This window comes from Manacus candei, unplaced genomic scaffold (genome assembly GCF_025592945.1).
Source record: "Manacus candei isolate 608988 ecotype Guabito, Panama unplaced genomic scaffold, ASM2559294v1 h1tg000049l, whole genome shotgun sequence".
NCBI lineage: Eukaryota > Metazoa > Chordata > Aves > Passeriformes > Pipridae > Manacus > Manacus candei.
In genome coordinates, this window is record NW_026138097.1 from 6838353 (window position 1) to 6852006 (window position 13654).

The following is a 13654-nucleotide window of genomic DNA, read 5'->3' on the forward strand; positions in this document are numbered from 1 at the left end:
AAACAAAACAGGTGATGGAACTACATAAGGCCAATTGAGAACCTAAACAAGAAAGTAAACTTTTTCATATTGCCAATGACTGGAGCTGTGGGTAAAAGACGTTCTCAGGGCTTGTAATTTGTTATGTGTTACCATTTTGATTTAAGTACTATCTGAGGAGAAAACCTAATTTAAGCTTGTGAAATTTAAAAAAAAAAGAAACACCATACTTTTAGTTAAAATACAGTTCTGTAGTGTTCTGAGTGCTACATCCCTTGAGCAAGGACATGGGAATGTGAAACTGAATATGAATCTCATGTGTCTATAAGAACTCCATTGTGCACGATGTAGAAAAGGCAGGTGACAATCGCTAGTGAGTCATTTGGTCTTTCCCTGGCCTCCAGCCAGATGTGGCCTGAAGTGTCTGGAGCAAACACAAAATGCAAACAAGCAGTATAGGGGACAAGTACAGTAGATCAATTCAGATGCCAAAACTGGTGATGCTGTTACAGCTCATAATTTTTGGCATTTAAACTGCAGAGCTGAAAAAACGGTATAACGAATTCTCAGATGATCCCCAGGGAAATTAGTTAGTCCAATTCCCCAAGACTCTTTTTATAAAAAGTCACCCTCAGTGCCTATACACTATAAATAGTTATCTGTAATACCAGCGGGGAGATTTTTTTTTTTAAATGCATGGGTTTTTTTGACTGTGCTGTAATTTCTAGAACAGTTTATTCCACAAAGAAAGGAAAAACACAAGCTGCAATTTATTAAGACTTTCATTCATGAAAACAAACCATCTATGCATCACATGAGTCTCTAAGTTAAAATCAAGATCTTGTTATCACATGCAGAATGACAACTGAACAGTCAGAAGAGAGAGAAAGTGGTAAAAATGAGCTATCCAGCAATGAAAAGCTTAATTCCAGAGTCTCAAGCAGAGTGGCATTTTAGGCACTGCCAACAATTGTTTTACTCCTTTACATTACTTTTCACCAAAATAAGCAAATGATTTAATGTAAAAATGTGTTAGCCCCAGCTAGAAGGACCCCAAACTGCAAGAGTTTTGAGATAAGATAGTATTCAACAAAATGACATTTCTGACACACTGAGGCTGTGAATCTTGTATGTGTTCCTATTGAGCTACCTATTTAGACTACAAACCTAATAAAATCAATAGTTATAACTGCAGAATCACAGAATGGTTGAGGTTGCATGGAACCTCTGGAGATCACCTGGTCCAGCCCCTTCTACCTGCTCAAACAGGGCCACATAGTTGTCCAGGACTGTGTCTAGGCAGCTTTTGAATATCTTCAAGGATGAATATGCTACAACTTCCCTGGGCAACCTGCACCAGTCCTTGGCCACCCTCACAATGAAAAGGTATTTCAGAGGTAAATGCTTGTGTTTTATGTCACCTCTGGTCCTGTCACTGGGCACCACTGCAAAGAGCCTGGTTCTGTCCTCTGTGACCCCTCCCTGCAGATATTTCTACACATTGATGAGATCCCCCTGAACCTTCTCTTCTCCAGTCTAAACAGTCCCAGCTCTCACAAGCCTTTCCTGTAGGGGAGGTGCTCCAGCCCCTCCATCATCTTCATGGCTCTACATTGGTCTTTGTCCAGTATGCCTATATCTCTCTTGTACTGGGGACCCAGAACTTGACACAGCGCTCCAGGTGTTGCCTCACCAGCACTGAGCAGAGAGGAAAAACACCTCCCTCGACCTGCCAGCAATGCCTAACACAGCCCAGGATACCAGCAGCCTTCTTTGTTGCAAGGGCACATTGCTGGCTCATGGTAAACTTGGTGTCCACCAGGACCCCCAGGTCCTATTCTGCTGAGCTCCTTTGCATCTCGGTGGCCTCCAGCATGCACTGGTGTAAGGGGCTGTTCCTTGCCTGGTGCAGGACTCTGCATTTCTCCTTGCTGAGCTTGCTGAGGTTCCACAGGCTTCCTGAGCCCATTTCTCCAGCCTGGCAAGGTAACTCAGGACAGCAGAACAACTGTCTGACCTATCAGTCACTCACCTAAAGTTCCTGTCATCAGCAAATTTGCTGCAGGTACACTCTGCTTCATCCTCCAGGCCACTAATAAAGATGTCTAACAAGACTGGACCCAGTACAGAGCCCTGGGTCTGTTAGTTTAGTTAGTGGCCTCCAACTACTTCGTGTCACTGGTCATCATGCTCAGGGCATGGCCATTCAGCCAATTTTCAATCCACCTCACTGTCTGCTCATGCACCCCTTACAGCAGCAGCTTGTCTACGAAAAGCTGTTGAGAATCATTATACAAGACTCTTTTAACCTTGTCTGAGATTACTTTTGTGTGTACCTTTGTGAAATGAAATCTTTAGTCACAAGATTGTTTAAAACACACATTCACCATTTATCTATTATCAACATTATGAAAGTTGAAGAACAGCGTGTAAATTAAGCTTAGAAGGTTAAATGGTTTTGGCTTCTTTATGAGCTATTATTAACTTCATTATTTATAAACCTCTCTCTTTGTTGTAATGTTCTTTAGCTGAAGGTTATTGAACTGTAACTTCCTATCATAGCATCTTTAATTAGGCTAGCTTTTCCCAACACGTTAGGAAGCACGGTGAAGAAGGAAGTATCACAGAATCACAAAATATGCTGAATTGGAAGGGACTCACAAGAATCATTGAGTCCAACTCCTGGCCCTGCACAGGACTATTCCCAAGGGGTCACACCATGTGCCTGAGAGTATCATCCAAATGCTTCTTGAACTCTGTCAGGCTTGGTACTGTGATCACTTCCCTGGGAAGCCTGTTCCAGCACCCAACCACTGATCTGCTTCTCCTGTTTTACACTGTGGTAGTACAAATGATTGAGCTCAGGGGTACTCAGGCCTATAAATGCTTTTGTGAATCAGAACAAATTATTTGATGTTAATGTCTGAGTTCACTACCCTTTCTTCTGTGATGAAGAAGGTTGTCTAACAAAAGAAAGAAGACTTCTTCAGATAGAAATGGTCAACATTTCTGTTTTCAACAAGAAAAAAAATGAAGAGTTCAATATGATGACCATCTGGCTTCAAGCTGAATCTCTCAATGTCTTTTGGTTGTTCAGCTCCTACTGTGTTTAAAGTTTTTGCTGTAAGGTATCCCTATCTGTTTTAAGGCTCTGATGTATTAGCTGCTTTCCTTAAGTCACTCAGTGCCTGGCCATTTGTTTACAGAGTTGAGAAGCCCACTTAAAGGTATCATACGCCTAAAATGCCTTAAGGATATTTTTATGCCTCTGGATATTTTTACATCTTGGAGATGACTTTTGTGGTGGTCTTGAAAGAACTCAGTGACTGAGGGTTCCTGCTACGATTGTGTCTCAGCAGATTTTACCTTTAGAGAAGACTTTTCACCATTAAATCTAAATCTTACATAGAAATCTCCCATTCTGAAAATTTTGAAATTAAAAAATTAGCATTGTCTTGTTACTTTACACAGAAGAATGTGACTGTCTTCACAGGTTTGTTTTCTTTATACATTTGAAGTATCCCTTTCCTGAAATTTCCAGAAGCAGCTATTATACATATTACTGGACCAGTGGATTTTATTTAATTTAATCAGGAAATAAAAGCTAAATGAGAAAAAATTGACAAAATATATGTCCTACTTCAGTAAGTAAAACATAATTTAGTATCTGATTCTGTTAACTTTACTGATAATTGTGCAGCATCTGAAACACATGATACTATTTCCCAAAAAGAGTAACACAAGGTGAATCAAGGTGACCATTAGTAAGAACAAGACATATATAGTACAGGGGAACGCCATCCTTCCCTGTTAAACCATTCTTGTTAAACCACTAGGGATTGCAACTGTCATCCAGAACATCTGGACCATTTGATAAAGTTAACAAAATGTATGATTGAGTCTTCTGCTGTATTTTAAAAGAGATAGGCAGGCACCTTAAATAATTTCCTCACCCACTTGGTCATTACTTCTAACTTTCAAGATCCCACACTTGCATCTTGTCTGAGGTCATTTACACCTCTGCAGGACATCACTGGGTGTAACAGCTCATCCATTCAGATGGTATTAAAGGATTGGGGTATGGAAAATTGCTTCCCCCAGCAAAACCACAGCATGGGTTTTTTCATGATTGGTTCCTCTGTCTTTCCCTGAAGCAATAACAGGAGAGATAGATGGCACATAGAGCTCTTGTTTTCTGTAAAAACACCAGCTCTGACACAGAACCATAACAACAGTAATGCCAGCCAGAAAACCTGGAAAATCCATTTTCTGCTTGTTAGGAGACTGCAAAACCAGACCAAAGAACTATCGCTGGGCACAAATTTTAATCTAGATATTGGGGACACAGCTCAGAATGATTAACATGAATTTGAACTCACATGATCTCTCTTCTCTCCACACCTGTTATGTGAAGAGCTGCATTGGCTTGCTAAGCCACATAGAGAGTACACACAAAGAGTTTGCAGCCTAGGTTTCTGACCTTACAAGTGATTCCATGTGGGCAGATGCCTGATTCCCTACCCAGCCAGAAGTGATCCTTCACCTGTCCCCTGTGCAAGAGAGCCACCTTTGTCTCAAACAAAATACCCCTTTCCAATCTGTCCACAGACCTTCCCTGTGCAAAGAGCAGAACAAAGATTATTTGCAGGAGCTCTGTGCTTTTAGAATGTAAGGACACAGAAAAACATAGGAGAATTTATTCTGATCTTCTCTGCATTGCAAGCATTTCGCTTTTGTAACTTGATCTGCGATTGGTAATTTACTTTTGATTGAAATAGAGTGTGTTTAGCTGAAGGCTACCTACCAGGAGGGCACTGAGCTTTGAACTGAAAAAGTCTAAAAATACAAAATCCACTAATTCCCTTCCTAGTCTGTCCCAGTAATTAATCACTGTGGTATTAAAAATTGGCATATAGTTTCCCATATGAATTTCCCAGGATTCAGCTTTTATCCATGCATCATCTCCTTGCTTAATTTAAAGGTCTTTTAGATGATACAGTTCTCCTCCCCTCATAAAAAACCACTTATGTGCTTAATCCACTCACCTTCCTCCCAATAATGCAATTTAACTGAAATGTTCAAGTTTCTTACTGTATGGCATTTTCTACAGGTGTCTAAGATTTACAGGTTTTTTCACCCTTTTCCACTTTTTCAAAACACCATTAAAAATAGTAATGTGAGAGTCGACTGCAGCATTCTAATGTCAGTCTCACCAATACAGGCACAAGAAATCTTCCAGCTTCTAATCACTGCTCCTCAGCTTAGATACTCAAGGGTGACATTAACCCTTCTGACTTTATGCTGCAATAGGAACTTACAGTAGTTGTACCCTAAATCCTATTTAGAATCTCATTTTGGGAGTCAGACTCTGCTTTTACAAGAGCAAGTCTGCATTCATCTTTATTGCATAGTTTTGCATTTGATTATGAAAATGTGCTACTTCTAATGGTCCCAGCTTACCAAGAAATCCAGGCTTCTTTCATACTCTTGCTTTATCCTCACTATTACCCTGCTCCACCCAACAAAACATTATTAGCCAATTATTATGAGTCCCTATTTATGTTTATACCATTAATAATAATATAAGGTGCCTAACCTCTGTGAATTCTAGAAGTAATTGCTCAGCTCTCACTTAAACCCAGGAACATTTGAACACTAAATACACCTCAGTTTTCAACAGTAAAATATCCCTTGTGCTTAGAATTCCAAGATACTGGAGAACTGATGGTTAATTAGAGTAAAAGACATGTGTTTTGGAAATGATATTTCTTTTAAAATTATTAGGACAATATAGTGTTAATTAGTACCCAGTATCCTCAACTTTTAAACCATAAAAAGCCTTTAAAATAGAGATCTTATAATAAATCATATATCAATTAACATACCAAATGGTTCATCTTTTTATTTGGCTGCTACTGAGTGAGTCTGATTCCATATCAAAATACTCAGTTGATGTGTAATCTCAACAGACCTGGCAAGCAAAGGGTGGATTTAATGGTACATGAGGTAATCAGTCAAACGCAGGGGTCTCTCTGCAGTGGCTGGACCCATCTTCCATCAGCATACATTTTATTTCCAGTGCAACAAAACAGTAAATGACCACCCTCTTTTCTGCTAGTGGCATTGGGGGACGAGCCATCCAGCCCCTGGGTGATGGCACACAGGGAGATTGCTGCTTCCAGGAGCGCTTAGCTTTCAGCTGAGAGGCAGAACTTCGGGGGGTGAAGTAGTTAGTAGCTGAAGTTCACAACCACATTTAATAACCATGGGGCTGGGAAATAAGCCCACACATTTAGTACCAAGCTTGGACTTGGGTAAAATGAGAAAGGCCATGAACTCTTCAAAACATCCCCACCTCCCAGATCCCTTAGACTGCATTTCAGCCTATATGTAAATAAAACATGATGTCCTCCTCTATCATTTTTCAGATAAGCTCTCACTGGCATACATAGAATTAATCCTAGGAAAGTGAACTGCTTGCACAAAATAAGGGACTAAACCCTTAGGGAATTTGGTGAACTGAAGAATAAACAAAATATATGTAAGACTTGATTTTCAAGGGCATAAATCATCCACAGCTTACACTTGAGAATACTAAACACATCTGAAAATTGGGACAATTGCTCTGTTTCTGCTGTTAAGTTGCTGCCTCAGCTTCCTTGGCCTTTATCTCACCCTATAACATCAAAATACTTTAGATATGGTTTTTACACTGGGGTACTGAGAGTTCATTCAAAGTGTTAAAGTACCCTTAGGGAAAACTGCTCTGTTAACTCTAAACCTAATCTCAAAACATTAAGCCACAATCAAGGCTGATTTTTATCCCCACAATAGCTGGTTTGTCATCTGGTTAGAGATGTCAGAAAACAAACCTGTTGGGCAAAACTATCTGCTGGTGTGAACTGCCAAAGCCGTTCTGGCAAGGCAGTGTTTGGCCCAATCTTCCCTCAGTTTGAAGTGACGTAATGCTTTGTGTGCTCTACCCCAGACAGCCCTCCACTCCTTACGTACTGAACGCAAAACCTTCATATTTGCTGGAATGATTTTGCCTGTCACCTTCCCCGAGGAGACAAAATGCAAAACACGCTTTACTCCAAAAAAAGCTGCACTCACCCGATCTTCTTCTTCTCTGACATCTGGCATGGTGCTGATGCAGAGGCTGACTGCAGTGATGGCAACAAAAGAGATTGAAATACAAGCGAAGATCTTCCCTGGGATCCCTGAGTGGGGGTTCTCTACCATATCCCTAAGCTTTCTCATGCACAAACTCAACCGGCTAGTGTCCTGGAAGGCACGTTGCGCAGTTTCACTAAATACCATCTCCCTTTCAAACAGCCTGGCCTCAGCTGCCTCTTCCTCTTTCTGTCGCAATCTCTTTTTACAGCACCACTCCAGGTGGTCCTCTTCTATCCCCCAGTACACAAGCTCCTCCTGGAAAGAAAGAGCGCACATCTCCCTGAGAAGCCTCAGCTTCCCAGCTGTCAGGAAAGTCATGATTGTCCTGAAGGCACTAGGATTACGGTCAAAAAAAAATTCATTGCAGCTAACATCATAATCATCGCAGATGTTCATGATCTCATCATAGTTGTTGCAAGACTTTAGCTTCCCAAGCCTGGTCAAGGGGCAGTTCTCCAAGGTGGTCCATGGAATTTTGTATTTAATACCGCCTACATTGATGATCACAAACCTGGACCGGTCATCGATGCGAGCTAAGCAGCACAAGTCTTCTCCAGGATGCAAAAGTTTGGCCTTTTTGTAGAAGAATCCTTTCTTGGTTTGCACTTCACACAGGTTTTCCAAGTTGTTGAAGGAGTAAGTGCTGAACTCAGGATCTGCATTCCCAGTGAGCAATGCCATTTCGTGATACATCTGTTGAGTCCATAGGGAGGTTGCGGCTACTCAAACAAAAGCATCTGAAGCTTGGCCAGAAAGTCTATCTGTAAAAAAAAGGATTTTAAAATTACAATAAAAGTAGGACATTGTTAGATGATAAACAATCCTATCCTCTCATCCCCAAGAGACTTATCCCCGTGGCATTATTTTTCCCCCTATTATTTTAGGAGTATCTTTGCTTGATAGTTGCTTGGGGAAAGAACTTAAACTACAATCAGGTCAGAAGCCATGTTGATACTTCAAGAGAGTTTAGTCAGTGAATGAATTTACATTTTAGCAACTTAATAAAGAAACTTAGTTGTAAATTTTTTTTTATTATTTTGGCCCATCTACATAATATTCCTATTACAAAATGCCCATAGTGTGAGGATAAAACAAACACCTACAGTACAGTCAGAAATGTAAATGCAGAAATGTGGGTAATTCCCAATTTAAATTCACTATGCCCAGGTAGCAATAGCAATGAATATCTGGGAGCTGAGAATCCAGCCTGCAGCCAGCACCCAGGTTTGGGTGCCTGAATCTCCATAGCACTATGGAGACCCATTTGCCACTGGTACCCCAGCTAATTGGATTAAAGCTATATTGGGAGTATCTACCAGAATAGCCCCACTTCTAAGGGTAGAAAAGCTTTTGTTCTATGCTGGAGTACCTGCCTTCCTGACTACTGACATCTCTGGTAGGAAGGTGGGCATGCTGTGTCTGAGCCGAAACCAGAGCTTGCCTGGGACGCTGGAGCTGCTGAAGGCTCTTCTGTGGGTTTGGCTGTAGGAGACGGAGAGGGTGCCAAGAAGCCTGGCAGCAGCTCTGAAACGGGATATCAAACCTAAGAATGAAGCTGAGCTGGAAGTGAACTGGTTGCTGCTCTTACTTCTGCATAGCGCAGAACCCAACTGGTCACATTTAGCAGGAATTATGCTTATTATGTATAATTCCAGGATTTAGCTTGTGCCTTCTGCTTACCCCTCCTTTACCAAACCACAATCCACATCGTTTCCCTACTTTCTCTAAAGCTAGTCACCCACATTCTTCAAAGCAGTCTCTCCGAATCAGTACTGGGGATGTCTTGAAATGCTACTATGTAATTGCACTTGTGAATCACCCAAAACTTCCTGAATTGCTCGAATATGAAGTAGGAAACAAGAAATCAGGGTCGGACTATTGGGATTCCACACAAAAGACCTGGACTGAGAATGGATGCAGTGATGGCGAACAGCCTTTACTGGGGAAGGTAAAAACCTTACAAGTTGACAAAAGATAGGAGAAAAAGCTGAGTAGTGAAGGATAGACTGACATAATTGATGACAGGATGAGGCAGTAACTCCATAATTTATAAGCAACATTCTCCAATTCCCTCTGAATCTCATGCCTCAGCTGAGAGAGAACAACAAACAAGTGGGTACCAGGAAAAATCAGAGAGCACACACATTGAAACACATTCCCAGAGGAGCATCTTCCTTTATCTTTAATCAGCAAACTAACTCTTAACTCATTAGACTTAGTCAAAATGATCTCTGACAGAGAGTGGTGAATATTCGCTACCATAGCACTGAATCACCCTCTAAATATTCTTACCAATTGCACTCAAACAACAACACAGCAATAACAGTGGTACTCCTGCTTCAACATTTCTATAAGGACTCAGTCACTGAATTTTAGAATGGCATTTACACTGGATATTTGCAAAAGGTCAGGAAGGTTGGTTTACATACAAAAAGCTACAGTCATCTAGAGATACTTTTCAGAACTGTGAAAATTTCAGAAGAGCTAATGATGCTAAAATCTCTCCAATTTCACTTCAGGGAAAGAAATAATTGTTTGAACATCTGTTTATACAGGGCAGTATGAGCAACAGAGAAAAGCTCCTTCACCTGGGTAAGGGCCAGTAAAGGGCAATAGGAGCAACACACTCTTACGGTGCGTCTACGGCACAAGCTCGAATGCAGCTGGGGTTGCAAATGCCACAATGAGTGAGCACTGTCAGCACAGCATATGCTTTAAAGATTTAGTCTCTTGTTGCTTTCTGCTGGTAAGATAAAATATTCACTGCCACTACTGAGAGCTTTGTGCTTTTGTTTTCATGCCTCACTTGTTCTACAAGTCAACATACTAAAAGTGGTTTACATTGTTTTGAGATCAAGGCCAGGATATGCTTTTCTCCTCTCCCTCGTGTAGCAGGTTGCTGCATAAAGGGACCAGATAAATTTCATAGAATTATTTTGAATATAATCTTACATGTACTTCTTCCTCCTTCTAAGTAGCAGCTAGCTCAATGTGAAAATCTGTAAGCATGTTGGTTTGCTACAAAATCTCTGAATCTCTGAATCTTTTATTTTGTAAATGTGTGGATATAAAATTACATTGGTTAAATGTAAAGTTTAAGGAAGGAGCTTTTTTTTTTTTCTTTTTTTGTATCGTCAGTGGATAAACAGAAAGAGAACAGAAGTAGTTATGGATAGTATTGCCTCTGGTTTAACAGGTTGATTCTGGACAGTACTGGTAGCACCAGGTGCTGGAGTTTAGCTACTACAGTGAATTTTCTGACATCACACTTCAAGATCCCAGAATCCATACTAGCATACCTTATTAGTTGGCAGCATTTGTTTTGGAAATCTCAGATTAAAAGATAAGCATGTGAAGACAGTTGTATTTATTATTCTCCTTGCCATCTCTGTGAGATGGCTGACCAAGACCAGGGCTCAGATGTCAATGGAACAACATGGAAAAGCTTCTTCTGCCACATTAACTGCCTAGAGAAAAACAAAATACATCACTGTGGGTTCCCAATTTGGCATCTATCCTGAGAAGTAAAACAAGCCTGGAAGGTCTGCCTCTGATCTTATGTGCATGGAATGTATCATGACTCTCACTAAATATTAAAGGGTGTTTGAAAATTATGTGGGTCTTAAAATACTCTCTGCATGCCAAGGTTATCTGATGTATGCACATGCCTGCAGTAAAGCATCCTATTGAAGATTAACTTTAAAAGCCAATACTTCCAGAAATGATACTACTTTATCATCCAGTTGGCATTTCTACCATTTAATCTGACACATGGGTGCAGGAAAGACTATTAAAGCACAGTCTGGAATAAGCTGTCCATCATAGGGATGAAGGACAGAATTTGATTCTATATTTGTTGTTCATAATTTTACAATGCTGTGGGAGAAATGCTGCATGAATGTTTCAGTTTGATGATCATATACAGGGTGGGTCATACATATTGTGGATTCTTTTCTTTTTTAAGTAGAGTCAAACAATTTTTATTCACTAAGAAGTATTTTCTTTGGCCGTCTATGTATGTATATGTATTCATGCACACATGAATTCAGCCAAATTGTGTCAACAACAGACAGTTGAGATCTTCAAAACACAAGTATTTTCCATCAAAGATTTTAAAGATTAAATAAATGTCATAAGCACACAACTGCTTCCCCTTTTTGTTGAATTATTTTCTCAATTGAGAGAGGGCTATTTCCTGACTCACTGCCTTCTCACTTTTTCCACTCCCATCACTGCTCCTCACACAAACATTCCTCATTGTCCTATTCTATCAGTACTGTTGCGTCTAAGTCACATGTGGCTTTGCCTGTGGCTCCACTGGTCTCAAGCTGCCTTGAATAAGAATGAAAAATAGGGCAAAACATCCCTGCCGACAGGCTGATCAGCCTGGCGAGGAGAGCTATAAAACAGGGATGATGGGGAGGTAGTGGTGAAGCAAAGACTGCAGGGTACTATGGTCAAGAGAGATCTTGTGCTGAGGGTGACTGCATGAAGTATGTGCACATAAATGAGGGTATACCTACAGGAAAGTGTCATGGGCAAAGCACTTACAACTTTTCTGAGAAATCAACTGGACTAGGTGGCTCTGAAGTGCCTGTACAGTAATGCATGTAGACAGGGAGAAAACAAGAAAAATTCAGAGGTCTTTGTGCAGTTGCACAGAAGAATCTGGTATGGTGAGGGTGGTCAAACACTGGAACAGAATGCCAAGAGTGGTGGTGGAGTCTCTATCCTTGGAGATATTCAAAACCCATCTGGACACAGTCCCGGGTAACTTGTTCTAGCTGATGCCACTTTGAGCAGTGGAAATTAAATCAGATGAAATTCAGGGTCCCTTCCTACCTCAACTACTCCGTGATTTTGTAAACAGTCTCTTTTTAACTGCTGCTGTAAGTTACAAAGTACTGCAGGTTTATGCTCATACTACAATAGCAAAAAGAAACCACAAGGCCTTTTAGTAATTGATGTTTCAAGATTTCTTTCATGAAATGAAACACATTTTGACAGAGTACAGGTTATTGTGCCATAATTTAAAGCCACAGACAGGAAACATAGATTAGGGTGATCACAAGATGTTTTCTCTCAATTCCAATGGGAGTTGAGTCAGTGAATCTGTTCTGCAGTGCTCAGCCATTTCCAGTCAGAGATGTGCTGAAACCTGACATTGCTGCCTGGGACCAAAGTAATTCCTACTTCTGCCTGTGATATGATTTATAAATCACAACACACACAATCACTTTAACAGTAAACTTTACACATGCAATTGATCATCCAGTTGGTGATATTACAGCTAACACTTTGGGTGAGGAGGTTCAGGAGATCTGGGTTATTCTTCTATTACCACAATTCAGTAGAACGTGGACTTCCAGTTACGAGTCCCTGCCAGGCACTGTTGAAACATGGAGAGGAAAGCATCTGCCCAAGTCTTACAACATACAGAACAGATGGGGTGCAAGAAATACACAGATTTAAAAAACAAAACAAACCCCAGTGAAACAAAACAAAATAGATACCTCTTGAACACTTCCAGGGATGGTGATTCTATCACTTCCCTGGACAGCCTGTTCCAATATTTACCAGTTCCTTCCCTACCAGTGAAGGAATTTTTCCTAATACCAAATCTAAACCTCCCCTGGCGCAACTTGAGGTCATTTCCTCTTGTCACTTGCTACTTGGGAGAAGGGGCTGGACCCCACCTAGCTACCACATCCTTTCAGGGGACTACAACTTGGACACAAAATTGGGAACACATCAACCACAGCTATACAGATCCAAGACTTTCTACCTGGATCTCTAGACTTTTGTTAAAGCTCCATTATACAAAAATATGGACAGTATTTCTCTCACACTCTACTTTGAATTTTTATTTCAAGTTTCCTCAATATATTTGTAGCCCAATGAGCACCTCAGGAGTCTGAACTCTGCCTTGCTACTTTGCTACTCTGCTTTGCTACTTCTATGTCATGAAAGTGTAGTTTCAACAGGGAACTAAAGTGAGACTAAGTAACTTTGGTTAAACCAGAAGCATCCAAGCATTTTTCTGCAAGCTTTCTAAGTAAAGGAATCAGTGCTGGAATGAATTTTGAAAAGAGTCTATAACAAGAAAAAATAAATCAAAATAATGTAAATATAACTTATTTGCTATATATATTGCCAGCTTTACTCCAAAAATGTTCAAGAAAAAAAGCAATAAATGGAAATTAGAACAGAGTAAACCCACTATAATCTATAAAAGGACACACTCCAAAGGACAAAGGGGAGTTGGGCTGATTTCACAGCGAGTATTTTCTACATAACCAAAAAAAGTTGAATTTTACGTATTTCTGTATTTAGTATCAGCAAACTTTAATATCCCTGACCTCCTAAGCCACTGCTTAGGGAAGGCAGTAGACCAAGAAATTGGAAGGTACTAGAATTTTGAACAGTCCTTCACTTTGTCCACTTCATCAGGGTTACAGGAAGCAGTGACACCACTTACACACCTAGCTGAGATGTCTCC

General features: G+C 40.4%; 1 protein-coding gene across 3 annotated transcripts in view; it reads right to left on the bottom strand.

The window, feature by feature from the left end:
* KCNG2 (potassium voltage-gated channel modifier subfamily G member 2) overlaps window positions 1-13654 on the bottom strand; it is a 58337-nt gene that overhangs the window by 20776 nt on the left and 23907 nt on the right. For all 3 annotated transcript variants that reach the window (XM_051798903.1, XM_051798901.1, XM_051798902.1), the window contains exon 2: window positions 7093-7916. In XM_051798903.1, the coding sequence (XP_051654863.1) occupies window positions 7093-7848 (756 nt within the window). In that variant the 5' untranslated portion in view covers window positions 7849-7916. The remainder of the gene's footprint in view (window positions 1-7092; window positions 7917-13654) is intronic.